General features: G+C 39.7%; 2 protein-coding genes across 2 annotated transcripts in view; both read right to left on the bottom strand.

Annotated features, from left to right (window-relative positions):
* Positions 1 to 23,486, bottom strand: part of LOC311295964 (uncharacterized protein) — a 597,210-nt gene that overhangs the window by 388,034 nt on the left and 185,690 nt on the right. The gene's annotated exons all lie outside the window — the stretch shown is intronic.
* LOC311295942 (uncharacterized protein) overlaps positions 1 to 23,486 on the bottom strand; it is a 73,008-nt gene that overhangs the window by 47,022 nt on the left and 2,500 nt on the right. Inside the window, exons 3-13 of the mRNA XM_084417494.1 lie at positions 21,375 to 21,473; positions 20,781 to 20,885; positions 11,983 to 12,087; positions 11,703 to 11,807; positions 10,805 to 10,909; positions 10,528 to 10,632; positions 10,200 to 10,256; positions 9,886 to 9,987; positions 9,666 to 9,767; positions 4,429 to 4,545; positions 2,588 to 2,672 (exon numbers count right to left, since the gene is read on the bottom strand). Coding sequence (XP_084273620.1) covers positions 2,588 to 2,672; positions 4,429 to 4,545; positions 9,666 to 9,767; positions 9,886 to 9,987; positions 10,200 to 10,256; positions 10,528 to 10,632; positions 10,805 to 10,909; positions 11,703 to 11,807; positions 11,983 to 12,087; positions 20,781 to 20,885; positions 21,375 to 21,473 — 1,087 coding nt within the window. The remainder of the gene's footprint in view (positions 1 to 2,587; positions 2,673 to 4,428; positions 4,546 to 9,665; positions 9,768 to 9,885; positions 9,988 to 10,199; positions 10,257 to 10,527; positions 10,633 to 10,804; positions 10,910 to 11,702; positions 11,808 to 11,982; positions 12,088 to 20,780; positions 20,886 to 21,374; positions 21,474 to 23,486) is intronic.

The raw sequence follows: 23,486 nt of genomic DNA, 5'->3' as shown, positions 1-23,486 counted from the left end.
TTAAGTTAAAAAAAAAAAATAAATACAGTTTTAAATTTGTTCAATAATCTGTTTTTGTCACGAACCACACTCGGGAAACAGGGAGATCCAATATGCAGTAAGTATTTAAGGGTAAATCCAAAATCAGTGGTCAAGTCCAGGCATAGATCAAATATCAAAAGAGCAATCCAAAAAAACATAAAACAAGAGCAGACAAGAACAGAACACTGAAGTGGCGTGATAAATACAAAGACTCCGTGAAGCATACTAAAACAGACAGGGTTATATACACAGGGAAATGACAATGCTAATGGGGAATTGGCTGAGTGCAATGATTAGTGACAAGGGACAGCTGAGTGCAATGAAGAAACAAGGATCGTGGGGAATGTAGTCCAGAATGTGACAGACACCGTGGGGAAGGAGGACATCTAGTGGTGACCCAGGGAACACAAACCAGACACTGTGACATAACCCCCCCTCTACGGAGCGGTTACCAGACTCTCCAAGACGTGACAGAAAAAAAAAAGAGTCCAGACGAGAGGTGGACTGGTGGAGGATCAGGGGGAGGGATGGGGGGCCAGGTCCATGGAGGGAAACGGGGAAAGGGAGTGACAGTTCATCTGGCGGCCAGGGCGGAGATGACAGTCCATCGGGCGGCCAGGGCGGAGACGACAGTCCATCGGGCGGCCAGGGTGAAGCAGACCTTTCCTCGAGTGGCCAGGGCGGAGCAGGTCGTGCAGGCGGCCAGGGCTGAAACGACAGTCCATCAGGCGGCCAGGGCGGAGACCACCCCTCGGGCGGCCAGGGCGGAGACGACCCCTCGGGCGGCCAGGGCACTAGAACAGACACCGGCTCAGGAACTGGAAAAGACACCCCCCGGCACAGGAACTGGAACAGACACCACCGGCTCAGGAACTGGAACAGACACCACCGGCTCAGGCTCAGGAACAGACACCGGCTCAGGCTCAGGAACAGACACCGGCTCAGGCTCAGGCTCAGGCTCAGGCTCAGGAACAGACACCGGCTCGGCGGCGGCCATTTTGTCAGGAGAAACAGACACAGGCTCAGCGGCGGCCATCTTGTCAGGAGACACAGGCTCGGCAGACGTGACGTGAACAGTCTCTGTGGCGGCCATCTTGTCCGAAGACACAGGCTCGGCAGACGTGACGTGAACAGTCTCTGTGGCGGCCATCTTGTCCGAAGACACAGGCCCAGCAGACGTGATGTGAACACTCTCTGGACCGGTAGATGTGACGTGAACAGTCTCTGGCTGGGCAGACTTGACGGATCGCTGGGGTGGCGCAGGCAGTGCGAGCAGCTCGGGCGGGGCCAGCAGAGCAAGACGCCTGGGCGGTGCGGGCAGAGCAAGACGCCTGGGCGGTGCGGGCAGAACAAGATGCCTGGGCGGTGCGTCAGGGACGGCAGTCGCCTCCAGGATGGTCTCCGTGTTAGGAGCCACCGGACTCGGGATCACCGGACTCGGGACCACCGGAACAGGGACCACCGGACCAGTTACGGAGGGAGCCTTTCTCCTCCTCCTGCGTCTTGGAGCCACCGGACTCTGGACCACCAGAACTGGGACCACCGGAACTGGTACCACCAGAACTGGGACCACCGAACTCGGGACCACCGGAACTGGGACCACCGGAACTGGGTCCACCGGAACTGAGACCACTGGGACCACTGGATTCAGGACCACCGGAACTGGGACCACCGGAACTGTCACGGAGGAGGTCTTCCTTCTCCTCCTCCGTCTCGGGACCACCGGAGTCGGGTCTTCTGTCGCCCCTTCCTCCACCTCAGGATAGGTGGCAGATGGGCTGGAGCATTTCTTCCTCCTCCCTCTCCCCGAAGGGGTCATCGGAGGACTGGGGACTTGGGAGTTTGTGAGGTAAATGGGAGGTGGGCCAAGGGGCGGAAGACCACCCCCCCCATCCGCGATGGTAAACATACCCCACAAACTGCCAGAATGACAATATCCCTAGCATTCCCATCTCCCAGGCAGGCACAGGCTGGTGTTAAAAATGTCCTTGAGCTCTGCGTCGCTCATGTTGAGCCCCTCCGCTACAACCACAAACTGGTGAGCAAACTCCTTTACGCTGGCATTGCCTTGTTGAAGCGAATGGAGTTTGCTACACTGATCCACTTGTTGAGTGGAGGGGCAGGGAGATGGGAAAAGGAAGATGCCCATTTCTTCTGCTGAGTCCTCAGATGGTCGGTTCGTTCTGTCACGGTAGGGATGATTGCAAAAAGGTGCGAGGACTCAAGTGCAGAGATATGATGGTTTATTTATAAACGGAAAAACAAATACAAAACAAAACCCACGAGGGGGAAAAACATAACTGGAAAATACAAAACCAAAAACAGAAGCAGAACTTACTAGGGATTTAGAGGGAACAGGAAACATCAGACAATGAACCGACACAGACTGCAAACAAGAGGGGACTTATAAAGGGAACAAATAAAGAGGGAACAGGTGAAAGAACTCAAATAATAATCAGATAACAAGGGGGAGGGATCAGACAATGACATGAGCACATGGCCCAAAATAACAAAACACCCATGTGCAACACAAGACAGGACAGGCATGTGACAGTTTTTTACTTGCCTGGAAGATCCAGAGGAGATTGTCTTTGAAATCCTTGCGGAAGCGGTAATTCTTGAAGTCTGAGTCTGATTTCTCATATTGAACCCTGGAAGCAAAATAAATGTGAATTATTATTATTTTTTTTTTTTTGCATTTCAATCCATACTAATGGCTCAGTTACAAAACAGAGCAGAGTTATGTGGGGGCACTATTCTCTTGATTGTAATAATAGACTGTAACAATAGACTTAGTAGTATATATATTCCACTAGACCCTGATGACTGAAATTTATAATCTCATTGTAAGGTGCTGACTTTAACTTTCAAAAAATGTCAATGTGATTTATATTTATACGGATCACTGCACACGGTCAGTTTGATTAGGCACAAGTACATTATATTGAAAAACCATGTTCCATATCATGGCTTATTAAAGGCAGGGTAGGTAGGCTTTTTCTAAAAAAAAAAACATTCCAAATTTGTTTAAACTGTCTTTATATACCAACACATAATTAAAATGTAAGTACTCTGAAAAAGAGAGTATAAAAATCGAGTGTCTGTAGACCTCTCACGACTGTTGTAAACACAGCTAATTATTTCCATTCACTCCCACCCCCTCCCTTCTGGGCTCCTTCCAAAGCCACGCCCCCAAAACACATGAACGCGCGACGCCAAACGCTCAGGCTCAGCTGGAAGACGCATTTATTTACCTGAGACGAGTGGAGAGGAAGAAGCGCAGTGCATGCAGTGACATCATGTCAGAATCACATGTAATAAAATACCTAACTTCATCACTATAAATATAAACAAATAAGATGGCTTTTAGTACTCACTATCAAGCTAGCATATCGATACGGGTCAAGTTTAAAATATATTTAGTTTGATTCGGTAATAAGCTATATTTAGGCTATAGGTAACAAGCTATATTTATAAGGCAAACCTAAAAACAGGTTGCATTGATACACATTTTTCCATTACCATCAGTTAAACTGTGATGGTGAATTTCATGTAAGATTCATAACATACAGTGTTTTACATGTAAGAGTTTCCATGATGAAAGCATTGTTGACTCTGATGAGGACTACACTACGGTGAAAAGTACTGCATCGTCGGTTCGAGGACAGGTCCGGGGTCGAGGGCAAAGCAGAGGAGGTCGTTCAAGAGTGCGGGCAACCAGGGTCCGAGAAAGTAGTTTTTGCCTTGTTTGCCATCGCTGACTGCATATGCAGGTGCTTTGAATTTTGAATGCTGTTTCTCTGCCATAATTGTACTCTTCGTAGGTTCCGCGCCTCTCTTGCACTCCTCAAATCAAACGGGTGCGCGCGCATATGGGCAGATCTTGTAGCAACAGTGGTGGTAGCCATGGTTGTGAGAGTGAGTGACAGTCGCCCAAACCAATCAATTGTTTCATCCCGAATGGAAATAATGAGCTGTGTTTATTGCAGATTAAAAGGTCTACAGTCACTCGATTTGTATACTCTCTTTTTCAGAGCACTTACATTTTAAAACCCCTTCCCAGTCACCCCCAATTTTGGCAACTGCTGCAGTAATTCTGAATAGAAACATAACACACATACATTTAGAAAGCCAACACTTGAGAGTTTATAGTTCAAGACTCAAAATTAACCAGACTGTTATTAATATTGAGATATATAAGCTCAAACATATTTTGAACTAAAATAATCTGGGATCACCAGTGATCCCTGACTGGTAAGGGGTTAATTATGTATTGGTATATAAAGACAGATTAAACAAATTTGAAAAAAAGTTTTTTATAAAAATCCTACCTACCCTACCTTTAAGTCTGAAAAAAATCCATTTAAGTTGGAAGTGCAAGGTCAATGTGGTATATTGTGTTCTCACCTGTTGAGAAGAAAAGATGCCAGTTCCACATCACTCTTCAATTTCTTCTGTGCTTTCAGAGCTTCCCACCGTGTAAATTCTGCACCAATATTTACTGTTGTCTTTTGCCCTTTGTTACTAAACCACACAAAAATAAGTAAATCACATACAAATTAACAGGTTCACAGTTTTCAATTTCATTTGGCCAAAATAAAGAGAAGCGTCAGTTCTGGCAGGTCACGTTAGTAAAGCTTACATCAGCTGACTCTCAGCTTATCCACGTCTACCTATAGACACCTATCACAGCATCCATATATAAGCGCCTTCAGTATTATCAACAACAATCGGGTTTTTTCAGGATCCATTTACCCTCCTCCATCCCCAGCTGCTCCTCTCCTCCAGTAAGGATTTGGCATTCTGATTCCCATTGTGTGTATTAATTAATTTATTCTTCATAGGTGTGATTGGCAAAGGATAAAAAAGCAGGAAAATATACAGTGCACCTACCATGAACCCCAAATGTTCTCGAAATGTTTCGACTTTATTCTCGAAATGCTAGATTTTTTATTTTATTTTACGGACTTCTTTGTTTTTTTTTTCGTTGTGTTTCAGGGCTTCAGTAAGCTATTCTGATCATGCTATGACATTTTCTCGTTGTGCAGCTGGCTCTAGAGGCAGTATTTTCTAGCCATGTCTGGGGAGTTATAAAACTTATGCGTTTTAGAATAATGTCACTTGCAGGTCATGTAAGGGGTAGACTACATAATTTATTATACTTCTCAAAGTGAAAATAGGAACTCCACTATGTCTCTCTTAGGCTTGGGTATTGAGTATCGAGTATTGGAACCTGGACTAGCTTTGCAATTTTCCCGGAATCGTTCAAAAGTTCAAATTTCGATTCCTAGTTTCGATTCACAGTCCGCCGACCGGAAGAAGAATCCGCTGTCTAAGTTACCAATTTGATAATTTCTAGCCCTATTCTGAACTGAAGTAACTACCTAATCGATTTCAAACTTCCAAATGTTAAAGGAGAACTCCGGTCAATTTTAACATTGAGCTCATTTTTTTTGTAAATTTGGAGTGCTGTCAGTACAGAGAACAACGACAGAAATCGGTGTTGCCTACACCGTGTTATCCTCTTTTTAAAATTTGCACCCTGTTGACTTCAATGGGGCAAGTTTTAAACCTGCTTTTATCCTCTTAACATCCTTGATGGTTTAGTTACTTATGATCACGCGCGTGAACTCGACAATCGACTACTTTGGACTTCGACCGAAAACAGGATGTAAATACAAGTATGTGCGCTGGCTGAATTAACATAACTTTTATTGATATCTTTCACATCTACTGCAGTCAGATTCACCCGTGTTCACTCTGAAGGAATCACTCACATGACCTGTGCACTTGTAATGACACATCAAGGATGTTAAGAGGATAAAAGCAGGTTTAAAACTTGCCCCATTGAAGTCAAGAGGGTGCAAATTTTAAAAAGAGGATAACACGGTGTAGGCAACACCGATTTTTGTTGTTGTTCTCTGTACTGACAGCACTCCAGATTTACAAAAAAATGAGCTTAATGTTAAAATTGACCGGAGTTCTCCTTTAACTCGCTGAACACTGACAGCTGTAGCCTACTTCCCACATTAGTTAAACATTTGTAAACTGTAACGTACACACGGCATGGTAAATGCGTGTATTACTAGCACAGGTGTAAGCGTATATGGATTGTTATGCTAAACTGCGAACCAATACATTTTATGAGACGCTGTGTGAGTTCCCCTATTAACTCACAGCGTCTCAAAAAATGTATTCAGAGCAAACAAGCCTGACGTTAAACCTTAAAAACGTACTTATATGATGTTTTCTTATTCTTCGGTATCTTGCAAGTTACAACCTTCTCTCGTCCTCTGCTCGTCCGTTTGAAAAGTGCGTGCGATGCCGGCGAACGTAAAAAAAAAAAGTGTAAACAACCTTATTTAGCCTATTTTACCTGATAGCCCATTTTAGCTGTGAAAATAGCAATTGATGGAGAAGGTCAGACTATTTCCTTGAGAAAGACCTTCCTTCAGAATTTCCTTTAGCTAGCTCATTTAAAATATCCTAAAAAAAATTTTTTAAATAGATTTGATATTTATATTGTAGTTGATAACAGCCCTGTGAGAAATTCATAGTAAATTTCATAAAAAGTAAAAAGTTCATAGAATTAAAATTGATCTAGACTTTTTTGACCCTGCCTCTTAAAAGAATCGGAATCGAGAATCGTTAGGAACCGGAATCGAAACAAGGAATTGGAATCGGAATCGTTCAAATTCAAACGATACCCAACCGTACTCTTTACATTTATTTTGTCCCGTTGTTGGCTTCAGCTAAGAAAATAAATATTTCGCCCCACAATTCCAAAATTCTTAGCACACTTTAGATAACCTTCCGCAATGAGTGCAGGCTTTTTGGTGGAGCTCTACTTTGAATGAAGTTCCATCGTGACAAACGAATGGACTACTTGCGGGGTGACATGAAGAGGCACAAAAGACATCAGAGGCACAAAAAACATTGACAGTGCAGCGGTGAGCGGTCATTATCTTTACCAATACCCGACCCGTGCATTTTGCGCGCATTGCGAGAAAAAAACATAATTTTCAGGTCGGATAGGCCAGATTTCCAAATTTATCAGAAAGAATCACACCCCTGATCCGGTCAATTTTAACATTGAGCTCATTTTTTTGTACATTTGGAGTGCTGTCAATACAGAGAACAACGACAAAAATCGGTGTTGCCTACACCGAGTTATTCTATTTTTAAAATTTGCACCCTATTGACTTCAATGGGGCAAGTAGTAAGCCTGCTTTTTAGCCTCTTAACATCCTTTAAGTGTCATTACAAGTGCACAGAAAATGTGAGTGATTCCTTCCGAGTGAACACGAGTGGATCTGACTGCAGTAGATGTTAGAGATATTAATAAAAATGAAGTTAATTCAGCCAGCGCTCATACCTTTGTTTACATCCTGTTTTCGGTGGAAGGCCATACTAATCGATTGTCGAGTTCACGCGCATAGGTTTAGTACCTATGATCACGCGCGTGAACTCGACAATCGATTACTATGGCCTTCCACTCACATTTTCTGTGCACTTGTAATGACACTTAAAGGATGTTAAGAGGCTAAAAAGCAGGCTTACTACTTGCCCCATTGAAGTCAATAGGGTGCAAATTTTAAAAATAGAATAACTCGGTGTAGGCAACACCGATTTTTGTCGTTGTTCTCTGTATTGACAGCACTCCAAATGTACAAAAAAATGAGCTCAATGTTAAAATTGACCGGAGTTCTCCTTTAACGTTGCTGTAATCAGAGGTGGACAGTAACAAAGTACATTTACTTGAGTACTGTACTTGGTACACTTTTTGAGTATCTGTAGGCTACTCTACTTGAGTATTATTTTTTCTGGAGACATTTTACTTTTACTCCACTACAATTCTGTCAATGTCCTTGAGTAGAAAGTAGTAACGTCAGTCAGGGGTTGCATTTTGGTTGGAAATGAAAGTCGGGTTGACGTTAGAACCCGATTGATGTTGGTTTTTGACGTCAACCCGATTTTCATTTTCAACCACAATACAATGCATGTCCAACGTTGGAGAATAACGTCAATCTGACATCAATCAGATTTTCATTTTCAGCGTTAGGTTTGGTCTTCTAAATGCAAATTATGTCATTGTTTTGGAGCACACTAGCTTATAACAGTGAGGTTAACATATTCATATTAAAAGCCAAAAAGTTTAAATAGGGCACTATTTGAGGGAACAGCCATTTGCGTGTCCGAAACCATTGTGGATATTATTGAGTGCACTTATTCAATTCCACTACTGGAACTGTGTTCTAGAAATAAATGTGATATTGATATGAGGGTAGTGAGGCATAGATTCAGAGGCATAATGTACTGTAAGTATTACATAGAACAATGCAACAATAATAAAACAATGCATTGACATTTACTTTTGATACTTAAGTACTTTTAAAAAACGAGTTCTTCTGTACTTTTACTTCAGTAAAAATCACTCTTTACAACTTTTAATTGTAACAGATTATACTACAGGGCCGTTGAATGCTTGAATCTGATTGGTTGACGAACGTTCTAAGGTGTGCATTATTTTCAGGGAAATGCACAGCTAAAGTAGTTCCAGGCAGGTCTTGACCGCATTACAGTTCCATATCACTTCGCGTAGTTAACTGTAATAACGGAAAATAGGATACAATTCATAACAAGAAAAAACATTTAGCCCCATGCGCTTGATCTGCAATTTTCAATGTCTAGCTTCACAATCAATGGAAACATGCAGTTTAATTTTAATAAATAAAGTATATTCCTATCTATAATCAATAGAAAATTAAACTGAGTATAGGCTAAATAAATGGATAGTCCTGCAGCAAGGATTTTTATTGCAGATAATATAACAAATAAATAATTATTGATAGGCCTTACTTGTTAAAAGGCTTTTTTATTTATTTATTTGGCTAGTCTACTGTCATTTGTCAATAATAGAAAAAAAAGAATGAACGAATGAATTAAAACGAATTGAATTAATACATAAATAAATAATATTGACGCACATGCTTTTCTGTCTCATTATTGCAACATCTCTCTCTAATAACTGCATAAAGCCGAGCCGAGGACACACGTTAAGGCCGGTTATGAATGTAATTTGATGACTGATCATGCCCAAACGCGTGTTCAGCGCGTTCAGTCTGTGTTCAAAGTCGGTGTTTAAAATATGCTGCGATGAAAACAGTCAGAGAATGTGTCAGCTAGTCGTGTGTCCCCAGCATTAGTCTGCTATCAGTGGCTCAAACCTCCGTTACTAACTCTAAAATGACGTTTTGGAATTAGCAACGGAGGCACTGGATTAGATGCGTATGAAAATTAGTCCTACGTACAAGAGCGTTTTAATGACAAAAACTTTACAAACGTCTTGAAATACATAATCTGAACAATGTTTCGAGGTGTGGTAACTGTAGTATAAGCGGAATAATATTGACTTCAGGCCGTTGAATCATTAGAAAAATAATGCACACCCGAGGTGTAACGGCCACTCCGCTTCGCGTCGTGACCGCATTACCACCTCGGGTGTGCATTATTTTTCTAATAATTCAACGGCCTGTCGTCAATTATTCCTTACGTAATATTTGACCAGTAGTATCTGTACTTTCACTCAAGTAAGGAAGTTGTGTACATTTTGTCCACCTCTGGCTGTAAAACATATGAAGTACCTTTTGCCAGGTGTTTTTTCCTCATTGAGGTTTGGTCCATCACCTTTTGAATGGTCACTCTTTACAGATACAGATCTGGATACATGTGAGCCTGATCTTGCACTAATGACACAAAGAGCATGGAGAAAAACACTTGACTACAGGAAATTATTCCAGCTACATTGTCAAATGTTCACACAACAGCTCAAGTACAGTATTTGAGTCTTTAGTTTGATGTTACCTTTTGTAAGATGGTGATTTCTCATTGAAGTTTGGTCCATCACCTTTTGAATGGTCACTTTTCACAGACACAGAGATGGAACCATGTGAGCCTGATCTTACACTAATGGCACAAAGAAAGAATAAAAACATTTTACTTCAAGAATTACTTCATCATGGTAATTAAATAAGGAATAACCGTGCATTTATTGTATTGTTCATTCAAGTTCTGGTTTCAGTTTACTTTATTATCCACATTGTGCAAAAATGGTCTCTGTCTCCACTATACAATACATAGCATAATCTAAATAATGTAACATAAATCATGTGGAATACCTTTTGGTTTGTGACAGTGTTTCTTCACTGAAGGATACATGTGAGCTGGATCTTTTACTAATAACACAAAGAGCAGAGAGTAAAGAAAAATTGAACTACAGAGTCATATTTAGTTTTGCAATTAAGTTATTAAATACAATTTACAGCAAAAAAAAACCCAAACAGTTTAAACATGTATTATTATTATTATTATTTTCTCAACTGTGACACTAGAAAATGTATTAACACAATGCTTTAAGAATAGAAATCTAAATGTTTTAAGAAAAATATGTATTGAAATACTTTCTTACAGTCTATGTGTAGCAACAATATGAAACCCATTAAATACCTTTTGGCAGATGATGGTGTTTTCTCACTGAAGTTTGGTCCATCACCTTTTGAACGGTCACTCTTCATAGACACAGAGCTGGACACATGTGAGCCCGATCTTTCACTAATGAAAAAAAAAACATAAAACATTACAACAGGAGGTTACTCGTGATATATAGAAAATGTATTAACACAATGCTTTAAGAAAAGAAATCTAAATGTTTTAAGAAAAAATATTTATTGAAATAATTACTTTACAGTCTATGTGTAGCAACAGTAAGAAACCCCTTAAATACCTTTTGGTAGATGATGGTGTTTTCTCACTGAAGTTTGGTCCATCACCTTTTGAACGGTCACTCTTCATAGACACAGAGCTGGACACATGTGAGCCCGATCTTTCACTAATGAAAAAAAAAAAACCATAAAACATTACAACAGGAGGTTACTCAGTGATATATATAGAAAATGTATTAACACAATGCTTTAAAGGTATTGCGGAGGATTTTCTTTTTCCGGGTGGATCATCAAGACTATTGGTCCTCCTAGTTGTCAATCATTCTGGTGATATGTTTATGTAAGGCCGTCGTATGTGCTCGTCCCTAGGTAGTTTTCGATTTCTGCGCATGCACACTTTCGGGTGTATGTGTGTGGTGAGCTACGGTTTCAGCCATTCATTGAAGCTCGCCCGTTCTAACCGGGGTTTTTTCAAAATGTCTGAGGGTCGCAAGAGAAAAAGTGTTTACGAATTGTATGACAAGAAGAGAAAGGCCTCTGAATAAAGAAACAAGACCAGAGTGTTTTTGGGAGAATATTTCACACGCTGGCGTGCACTAAAAGCACAGGTTTGGCTTTCCACTGATGCCTCAGTCGCTAAGTTTCTACTCGACAGGTAAAGGAAAGTAGGCTTGTATGAGCCATGCCAACAGCAACTTGTAAATAGAGCGTGCACGAGGAGAACTAGGCTCGTGCATGCTCTCTCATGCACACGTTTAATAGGCGTTCCCTCTCGGGAGCAGGTAGAGTGTTGCGCATGTGCATTTTTTCAAAAAGTGGAGAGGGCGGTTCTTTTCTAAAATTCGGGAAAATCCTTTGCTATACCTTTAAGAAAAGAAATCTAAATGTTTTAAGAAAAATATTTATTGAAATACTTACTTACAGTCTATGTGTAGCAACAATAAGAAACCCCTTAAATACCTTCTGGCAGATGATGGTGTTTTCTCACTGAAGTTTGGTCCATCACCTTTTGAATGGTCACTCTTCATAGACACAGAGCTGGACACATGTGAGCCCGATCTTTCACTAATGAAAAAAAAAAAAACATAAAACATTACAACAGGAGGTTACTCGTGATATATATAGAAAATGTATTAACATAATGCTTTAAGAAAAGAAATCTAAATGTTTTAAGAAAAATATTTATTGAAATACTTTCTTACAGTCTATGTGTAGCAACAATAAGAAACCCCTTAAATACCTTTTGCTAGATGATGGTGTTTCCTCACTGAAGTTTGGTCCATCACCTTTTGAACGGTCACTCTTCACAGACACAGAGCTGGACACATGTGAGCCTGATCTTTCACTAATAAAAAAAAACATAAAACATTACAACAGGAGGTTACTCAGTGAGATATATACATACACACATACACACACACACACATATATATACATACATACATACATACTACAGTTGTGGACAGAATTATTTTGATCAGATTGACCACATTTTTTTTTTTACATCAATTAAAAAAAAATGGCTGTAAAAAATAAATCTTTTGATATTTCATTAAAAAATTGCAAAAATCGAACCTTTCATTGTAGTAAAATAATTAAAAAAGGGGGGCGATTCACATTATGAAATAAATGTTTTTTCGACAAAACACAATTATTGGCACCCCTAGGATTTTCTACGAGTAAAATATCACCTTTTTTTTAGCACACCAGGGTGACTAGGAACATGAAATTGTCTAGCTATGACTACTTGTTTCACAGGAGTATGAGGAAACACAATGGCCAAATTTCCTTAATCATCCATCACAATGAGTAAAACCAAAGAATATAGTTCTGATGTGCCGCAAAAGATTGTTGAGCTTCACAAAATAGAAAGTATATAAAAATAAAAATAGAAATGCCAATTACTTTCCAGTGTATAGAGTGGCATGATGCAAATCACTTTTCAGTGTATACAGTAGCATGAGGCCAATTACTTGAGCGTAAATGTGTATCTTTCTTCTCTGTTTATGTATTGTGTTTGTTTTATATGTGTGGCGATGCAGTGGCTGTATTTGTGAGCCTAAAACAAATTTCCCATTGGGACAATAAAGTATACAATACCATACCATACCATAGAAAGTGTTGTAAGAAAATGGCTAAAGCATTGAACATTCTCATTTCCACAATTATGTCAATAATTAAGAAGTTCTAATCAACAGGAAATGTTACGAATCTGCCTAGAAGAGGACGTGTATCTATTGTCTTAATGCATGGTGAGGAGAAAAGTTTGAGTGGGCAAAGACTCTTCAAGGATCACAGATGGATAATTGCAGAGATTAGTTGGGGTCAGAAGCCTACAAAAAAAATAAAAAATTAAAAAAATCAAACAACCCTTACATCACCACATGCTGATGTTGTTTGGGAGGGTTTCAAGAAAAATCCTCCTCACTCATCCAAAAACAAACTCCAGCAAATTCAGTTGTCAGACACGACTGGAACTTAAAATGGTACAGGGTTCTGTTGTCAAAAAAAAAAAAAAAAAAAAACCTTTTTGGCAGCAAACACGCTAGATGGGTTTGATGCACACAAGGATAAAAAGTACCACATGTGTACAATTTAATATAACGTTGGAAATATGTTGTGGGCATATTTTTCTGCTGGAGGTCCTGGACTTCTTGTTCAGATACATGGCATTGTGGATTCTATCAAATATCAACAGATAAAAAATCAAAACCTGACGCCTTCTGCTAGAAATCTTATAATGGGCCGTGGTTGGATCTTCCATCAGGACAACGATCCAAAACAAACATCAAAATCAACACAAAAATGTGTTACGGAGCACAAAATGAAGCTTCTGCCATGACCGTCCCAGTTCCCTGACCTGATGAGAGGAGTGAACTGAAGAGAAGAAGCACAAACATGGTGCTGAGAATCTGAAGGATCTGGAGAGATTCTGTATGGAGGAATGGTCTCTGATCTCTGGTCAGGTGTTCTCCAAACTCATCAGGCATTATAGGAGAAGACTCAGATCTGTTATCTTGGCAAAAAGAGATTGCAAAATGTATTTAATAAAAGGGTGCCAATATCTGTGACCAACGTGTTTTGGAAAAAAACTAAGGCTGGGGGAATTCACGCGATAATCTTTGCGATTAATTTGAGATGTTTAACCCGATAAAAAAAAAAATTACGCGATTAACTCAGCACTTTTTTTGCCTCGTTTTAATGATTTCCTGTTGCGGCTGCTATTGAAAAGGCCGAAAATATGCCGTCCCGCCCCTCCATGTTCGGCGATCAGGTTTCATTCTCGTGCAGCTTTCATGAGCGGGTCTTTTGTGTGTCGGCGCGCTGCGCTCTCTGCTCAGTGTTCCGCTCCGTGTTTGTGCTGCGCATTCTGCTCTGTCCTTAATGGCCCAAACGCTCCAATCATGTACCGATCACGCACTGGAAAAGCAAAGTCCGCTCAAATAACGTGAAATTTCTCTGTAGTAGGGGAGAGCGGGGTAAGTTGTCACACTGTCCATAACTCCAACACTACATTTACATTTACATTTATTCATTTAGCTGACGCTTTTATCCAAAGCGACTTACAATTGCTATATATGTCAGAGGTCGCACGCCTCTGGAGCAACCAGGGGTTAAGTGTCTTGCTCAAGGACACATTGGTGTCTCACGGTGGATTCGAACCCAGGTCTCTCACACCAAAGGCATGTGTTTTATCCATTGCGCCACTACCACCACTAGAGGCTCCATCTCAAAAATCAAATAGCCACTTTATGTGACTTCTTCTTCTATAGTCAACTTCCTGTTCACATGTGGTCAAGATCACTGTAATCTGAGGTTAGCACAATTTTCTTATTTTTCTGCTTAAAAAGTAAAAAAAAATCACTTTACATTTTATGCAATACAACTTTGTTAGGTATGAATGTTTAAAATTATTATTTTGCACAAAATAGAGGAGACAGTAACGTGTCTTTTGGTATTTTAGCTAAAGTGATATGTTGAGCTAAACTTGAGATTTAGCCAACATTAGCTCACATGTCAATATGGGGAAAGTTGTCTCAATGACTTTGGGGCAAGTCGTCACATGTGACAACTTGCCCCTGTACAAATAAACACAGCCCCAGCACCAACCCTGTCCTGCCTAGCACGCCCAGTTATGCTTCTGCTATCACAAGCTCACTCATACCCAGCAATGCTATTGCTGACAGTGGGCTACCAACTCCAGTGGACATCCGGCCATATCCAAAAGATTGCCCCCGAAAACCAGCCAGCAAAGGAAGAAAACGACACAAATCAGCAATACTTACTGACACGCCAGTGAAGCAGCAACTAGAAATAGAAAAGAATAAGTCTCAATCTAGCAAAAAGCTGTTTCAAAAGAAAGGGAAGCAGAAATCTGGACCTATGAAAAACAAGGCAGCTACATTTACATTTAGTCATTTAGCAGACGCTTTTGTCCAAAGCGACTTACAAATTAGGACTTATTTAAGCGAGTCATTGTGAAGAGGCAAAAAAAAAAAACACAAGAAGTGCTCAAAATACGAAGTTCAGGCATTGTTCAGAGTAGCATATGCGTAAAATGTGTAAAATGCAACAATTGGGCCCATGATGCTTGCACCTCAGGCCAGGCAATTTATGTGTGTCAGAATTGTGACTCTGGAGATGAGTCCGATTAGTCAGATACAGGGCATCTGTTTTGTTCAGAGGTTAAGTTAAGCAGGTTATCTGCAGCATTCCATTCAGTTATCAGGATCTATGTGCAAGCCATAGAACGTTTGAGTTTAAAGTTCAAAGTAAAGTGGTTTTGCCACTTAATTGAAATGTGCATTATTTGGATTGAAATAATTGTTTTTCCAGGTTCTCCAGGCACGGATGTTTATATTTCCAGTTCTGTTTTGAGTTTAAAAGTTCAAATCAATATTCACAATTAAGTAGTTGTGTTCTTATTTTTAGATAATCTAGTGTGACAACTTACCCGCCCTAGTGTGACAACTTACCCGCCGATGGGGCAAATTGTCACAAGCGCACACTCGCTATTCAACAGTCTACTCCGTAATGAGATAAGATATGAAGATGTTATGAATACAACATATGTGCCCAAGACTTCCTTCTTTCATTTGGTATGAGATTTATACCATTTTGATGTATGGTGCTCAGTAAATGTTAGACAGTGTGAAAAGTGTGACAACATACCCCGCTCTCCCCTAGACTTCTGTTTGCAATAGGCAATAGCCCTACTGAGCTGGTATAGTCATGCTGGGCAACAATGGTAAAATGACTTGCCCTGATCACATGCTCTGGTAATAATAGCTTTGGACTATATTTTATTTTGATAATTAGTTAAAAAAATCTGTTAAATTGATTATGTTGATTGATTATTGAAAAAGAATAATATATTGATATATTAATTTTTTATATTATTTTAATATGGGGCTATTTTCTGTTCCTTTTTTCCCCCTGTGTTATTTAATTAGGTGATTCTAAGTTTAAATATTGATGATTACAAGCTTGGGGGAAATGTAATTAATTGCAAATAATTACAGCAAATTGTGCAATTAATTAGTTTTTTTTTTTTTTTAATCGATTCCCAGCCCTAAAATTTAAAAAAAAAAAAATAATTAATAATTTGATTACCCCCGCACTTTCAATTCTTTTACTTCAATGAAAGGTTCGATTTTTGTAAATTATTTGAATCAAAGATCAAAAGGATAAACAATGCAGATTTATTTTTTGCAGCCCTTTTTTATCATATTTACCAGGGGTGCCATTAATTCTGACCACAACTGTATTATGAATGCTGTATTAAAACCATTCATTTTTATTCTTCACTCAAATCCAAAAGGAGAAATTGATTCATTGAGTGCCGAACAACGCATTCAGCACCACTCCAAGACTCCTCAACATGACTGGCTTTTCACATCTATATGTCATGGACATTCCTAAGTATGTTTTCATTGGTTGTCATTGTTATTTATTATTTATTTTTATGGTTAGTCCGGCACCCTGGCTCCACCTCAGCCGCTCTTCCCCGTGGCTCTGCCTTGGCCATCTGGTCCTATGGTGTCACCTGCAGTGCGTCCGAAATCGCATACTGCCTGAGTACTTACTACATTTGAATTTGAACTTTGCGACCATTAAAACAGTATGTTCTATATAGTAAGAATGTAATCCGGATGTACTACATCAGTCATGTTGTCATTATCATGTGAACTATCAGCGTCAGTTGTGTCACTTCACCTCCATTCATAAATAATAATAATAATAATAATAATAATAATACATTTTATTTATTTGGCGCCTTTCTGGACACTCAAGGTCGCCTTACAAGAAGGTGCATTAAAACAAACTAAAAAGTAACTAGGGTAAAAACTAGTATAAAAACAGGTTAAAATACATCAGTTAAAAGCAGTACAGGAGGATAATGTAGTAGTGGTCAGAGTAAGTAGACTTGTCTAAACAGATGAGTTTTGAGTGTGGATTTGAAGTGTGGGAGTGAGTCAGAGTTACGGAGGTCAGGGGGGAGAGTGTTCCAGAGCTGGGGAGCAGAGCGTCTGAAGGCCCTACTCCCCATGGTGACGAGGCGGGCTGGCGGGACAATGAGATGAAGAGAGGAGGAGGAGCGGAGAGAGTGGGCAGGTGTGGCAAATTCTCTCCCATGGCCTCATGGGATAGTAAAGTCTCCATCGAATGAGCACTTCAGAATCTTGCCGGAAGTAGTAGGTCATCCTGGGACTTTTTTAATACTATGTATTCGTATTTTGGTATACTGTTTTTCACATACTATATAGTAGGAAAGTATTCAATTTCAGATGCAGCACTTATCTCCACCACTCCTGTTTTCACCTCTTTTGGGGAGGACCCCAGCTCCACCCTGGCTCCTCCCTCCATCATCTGCTGATGAGTCCTCCTCCTCCTGGCTCCTATCTGAGACGCTCAAGGCTTGCTCTCCACCAGAGCCCCCGTGGTCTGGTCCACCACCGGCTCACCCGTGGTCTCTCCCATCACCTTGCTACGTCTCCCACCCTCCTTCTACTTTTATTTTTTCTCTCACGGTGCCAGGAAGTGGTATAATGTCACGTTCAATTTTGATTCAGTTTTATTTTCATTAACTTTTCATTATTTTTTTATAAATATTTCCTGAGTTCCCTTGGTTGTCTTGGCTACAAAGTATGCTTTTTATTGTTTGTCATGGTTCCCTATCAGTCAGTCATGTAAACTAAAAGAGCCAATGCACATTGGCGTGTAAGATTTGCATCAAGCCCCCCACCCCGATAAGAGGTTATATAAGAATACGCGTATGCGATCACACTACAAGCTTTCGCTTCAGAGCAGAGCGTTTCAGTCTGATCCTGCTCTACAATCATCAGCAAGTATGCTATGAGTTGGGAGAGTTCTTCAGCAAGTGTTGATGTGACAGCACGTTGCTTTAAGAGCATTTCCTACTGCTTTCTGCAGTTCTAAAAGAGCATTGTTGCACACTGCAGACTTAAAATACAGGTCTTGCAAGTTGTGCTGTAACCATTTCCCTGTGCGCTTCAGCACTATTAAAAGAGCTATTTCAGTAAGCATGGGTGTGACATTGCGTCTTTTTAAAGATGTTATTCCACTCATGTGTTTCTGGATGCGGTTGTCTCCTGGCTCCGTCTGACAGTCACAATCATTGCTTAATGTGTCTGGGCTTAAACCACCCTGAGGTTGCTTTTGTGGATGAGTCATGTACCCATTGTGGGAAGATGACCATCTTTATGCTGTGGTTCAGACTCCAATACCCCCAAAAAGGTGGAGTCCCCTCTGCTATGCCCTGATCTAGTTCCTCTGCCCAGCAGAGGCTACTTGGTTGAATATACGGGTTGACCTGAGGTTCACAGTAGGGCTGTGCAATGATTAATCATGATTAATAGCATCTAAAATAAAAGTTTGTGTTAACATAATATGTGTGTGCACTGTGTATAATTATTTTGTTTATGTATATATGTATATATTTCAGAAATATTTGCATGTATATAATGTATATATATTCATATATTATTTATATTATTTATAAATATAAATATTTTATATATAAATAACACTGCACGCCATGGCCCTCCAGCCCTACATGCAACGAAAGTCACTGCGCTGGGTCAGGCGTTGTCCACACTAGTGGTCCAGGAACTGCACCTATGGCTTAACTTGGCAGATATGAGGCAGACCGACAAATACAAATTCTCCCCAATCTCCCAGGCTGACTTCTTCGGCAAACCGGTGCTGTCTCCACCCTGCAGTCGGCTGCAGCGCCCCCATTGGCTCATCACCGAGAGCACCCCCCTGCGGCTTCCACCTTCGTTCAGGCACAGTGGCGCAGCCCATCCCAGCCCCTGCCAGACCTGCAAAATGTCATAGCAAGCAGTACTCCTGAGACGGGGTGACTCGACGATGAAGGGATCAGCTCTTTGGGTGACTGCACCACTCCTTCCCCCGGTTTAAAAAAAAAAGCAGATTCCTTTATCTATGGGTCCCAAGAGGGCGAGGATGGCAGTGTGCAATGCTGTGCCTTGCCACTCTCATCCCCCTCTCTTATCACCAGCGGTCAGTGGTGTGCGGTTCGAAAAAAGATCTTCACGCACCCCCTGCCCAGGTAAGTGTTGCATCGCTCACTCAGACCCCACTCCGGGATGCTGTGCCTTCCGGGTCAGGTCCCTGTGCTCCACCTCGCTGCCTAACTGCAGATACTTCTGTGATTCCTCTGACCCCGCTTGCACGGTCTCTGGAGGCCTTTGCTAGCTTTTTTCAGGCCATCTTGCTGGCTCATTCGGACCATCAGTCTCAGCTATGTGATTCAGTTCTGCAAACAACTCCCTCTTATGATTTAATATGACGTGATGATGAAAAAAAAAACGGTCAACACGGTCAAGGAAACTGTCATGTTTTCTACCAAATTTGTGCCCTTATGTCTTGCAAAACAATTTTAAATCCTGCATTAACTTTTCATATGGTATTTTCATACAGTTTATATATTAATTTTGAAAGAAAAAAAAACCCTGCAATATGCCCTTTAAACAAAGCATGCAAATGAAGTATCCAGGTATAGGAACCCACCCAAGACTCTAGAGTATTACCAGTCCTAATCCAATAAGCATAACTATTCAAAGACTAGGATAGGGGCTCCAAAAGGTGAGAGTCTCAGTAATCTGACTCATTTGACTTACAATAAAGAGAACAGGACTGGCAGGAACCTCTTGCTAAAATCTTTGCTTAACCGAATCTTTCATCTGATGTCATCATCTTTACCTTGAATGCTAAATACAATGTACTTCCCCTTAGTTTTTCATGTGATGTTATGTAAGGATGTAAGATCAGCAGACCTTAAAGAGATTCTTAAATTTGTAATTCCACAGCGCTTTGGCTGGAGCTGAGCCAGAGACGGATGCCCTCAGCACTTATTATATATCACAGCTATGCAGTGTTTACAACCACATTGTTTATATTAGGTTTCAGACATTTAAATACACATAAGCACTAGCAAAGCAATACATTTATAGTTTGTAAAATATACACTGGTGTATATGGAAGCAGCAATAACAATCTATTCAAATATAATTTGCAGACGATATATATTTTCATATCAGATACACATCGTGTAGGTAACCATAAAAGTCACTCTTTCCATAAAAGCCAAGTTCGCTGGCAAATTACTTTCATGTATTTTGGGAGAAACTGATGAATTTACGTGTTGTAAATCTGACAGATAGGATTCTCTGAACTGCAGTGCAAACTAAGGGTGCGGCACTCATCGCATGTTATAGATCAAATATAAAGGATTTTAAATGGCAAAACACACTCACTTACACATATTTGAAAATCGGAATATCAGTTGATTACATGGTAAGCAAGTTTCAGAATATTTTGAATAAAAAAGAAAAAAGAAATAAAAGCGATACATCTGTCATACAGCAAAATTGTGGCTATGGTGAGTCACGTGACAAGATTTCATGGAAATAATAAGGGGAAACGTTCTAAAAACTGACTCTGGGGTGTCAGCTAGAATAATTTAAACTTACCCGTGAAAGGGTTAAATACCTTTTGGCAGATGATGTTTTTTCCTCGCTGAAGTTCGGTCCGTCACCTTTTGAAAGGTCACTCTTCATAGACACAGAACTCAATACCGGTGAATCTGATCTTTTACTAAAGACACAAAGAGATAAAAGAAGGAAGAAACACTCTTGAGGGAGGTTCTTCAGTCTCAATTGAAGAGCATTTGTCCTTCTCACAATATGGACAAGATTGTCTGTTCAGTCAGTCAAGATAATTCACAATTTCACATACACCACAGTGGAGAAATTTAAATAATGTAACATAAAACACATGGAATATCTTTTGGTTGGTGATGGTGTTTCCTCACTGAAGGACACATGTGAGCCTGATCTTTCACTAAAATAAAGGTAGTTCCTCAGTCTCATTTGAAGAAGTTTAATTATTAAATACAATTTAACAAACAATAACCATGCATTATTATTCTTCTCCCACCAATAGAAGGAAAAGTTAGCTAATCATAATATTATAACGCAATTGTTTGTTTGAGAAACAAAACTTTAAAGTTTTATGATAAATATTCATTAAAAAATACTTTAACACAGTCTATGTGTGACCAACAGTGAAAAACGCACGAAATACCTTTTGGTAGGTGTTTCTTCAGTGAAATATGGTACATCACCTTTCGACTGGTCACTCTTCACAGACTCAGAGCTGGAAACCTCTGAGTCTGATCTTTCCCTAATAACACAAAGATGAGAGAGAAAGACAGAGAGAAACATTTTACTAAATAGGGTACTTCAGTCTCATTTGAAGAGGTTTATTGTTGCAAAAAATTATTTAAAACAAACTTTAACTGTGCATTATTGTCATTTTGTTTTTATTTTATTTGTAACATTTTTGATGTGATATCTGATATTCTAATAAGTGAGTAAATTCATTCTCTTGGCGCTTTGAGTATGATTAGATGGAAAGAAGTTCTTCTTAAAAACTTGTAGTACATTACTACTGCCAACATATCCAGAAATTTCACTGGAATTTGGAAGACACTTTTATCCAAAGCAACATATATTTAATCCAAGATACATTTCCGTGATCTTGTGATAAAGGAATATTACAGCAATATTAAACAGGAACAAAGTTGTGACACCTGGCAGATCCCTATAATGTTTAACACCTCAGCCAATAAAACGATCACTATCGGCATCTCTGTGACCATACGAATATAAAATACTTTTTTTGGCAGATAAACTAAAGTTGTAACTGAGATGCAGGACACTTTGTTAATTTTCAACCCTACACATTTACTGGACTCTGAACAAGCTGATTTTTTCCTTTTACTTTATTCCTGAGTGTTTACATACTAACATTATGTCTTATCCTCCAAGGGATACTTCACCCAAAAATGTACATTTTGTCATCATTTACTCGCTTTTGACGTGATATCTGATATTCTAATAAGCGAGTAACTTATTCTCCCGCTTTGAGTATGATTGAATGGAAAGAAGTTCTTCTTAAAAACTTGTATTACATTACCGCCAACATATCCAGAAATTTTACTGGAATTTGGAAGACACTTTTATCCAAAGCAACATATATTCAAGATACTGTACATATGTTATCCATTTCCGTGATCTTGTGATACTCTTTGAGTTACAGCAATATTTAAACAGGAACAAAGTTGTGACACCTGGCAGATCCCTAATGTTTAACCTCTCAGCCAATAAACCTTGATCACCATCAGCATCTTTGTGACCTTACGAATGTAAAATACCTTTTTTGGCAGAGAAACTAAAGTTGTAACTGAGATGCAGGACACTTAGTTAATTTTCAACCCTACACATTTACTGGACTTTGAACAAGCCAATTTCTTCCCTTCACTTTATTCCTGAGTGTTTCTTGTGTTCTATAGACTCATATACACCAGAGGTGGACAGTAACAAAGTACATTTACTTGAGTACTGTACTTAAGTACACATTTTGAGTATCTGTAGCCTACTTGAGTATTATTTTTTCTGGAAACTTTTTACTTTAACTTCACTACATTTGAAAGTCAAATATCGTACTTTTTACTCCACTACAATTCTGTCAAGGTCCTTGAGTAGAAAGTAGTATGTCAGTCAGGGGATGATTTTGGTTGCATGGGTTGCATTTTGGTTGAAAATGAAAGTTGGATTGATGTCAGAAACCGACTGATGTTGGTTTCTGACGTAAACCCGATTTTCGTTTTCAACCACAACACAACATCTGTCCAACGTTGTAGATTAATGTCAATCCAGCGTTGGACTCTGACATCAACCTGATTTTCATTTTCAACATTGGGTTTGGTCTTCTAAATGCAAATGTTGTCATTGTTTTGGAGCACACTAGCTTATAGATAACAGTAAGGTTAACATATACTAAAAGCCAAAAAACTTTAAATAGGGCACTATTTGAGGGAATAGCCATTTGGGTGTCCGAAACCATTGTGGACATTATTGAGTGCACTTATTCAATCTCACATTCAATCCCACTACTGGAACTGTGTTCTAGAAATAAATGTGATATTGATTTGAGGGTAGGAAGGCAGGCATAGATTCAGAGGCATAAGGTACTGTAAGTATTACACACAACAATGCAACAATAATAAAACAATGCATTGACATTTACTTTTGATTCTTAAGTACTTTTAAAAACAAGTACTTCTGCTTTTACTTAAGTAAAAATCGTTCTTTACAACTTTTACTTGTAACAGAGTAATATTTGACCAGTAGT

This window comes from Rutilus rutilus (assembly GCF_951802725.1).
Source record: "Rutilus rutilus genome assembly, chromosome: 8".
Taxonomy (NCBI): domain Eukaryota; kingdom Metazoa; phylum Chordata; class Actinopteri; order Cypriniformes; family Leuciscidae; genus Rutilus; species Rutilus rutilus.
This window is presented reverse-complemented; position numbering and strand designations above follow the sequence as displayed.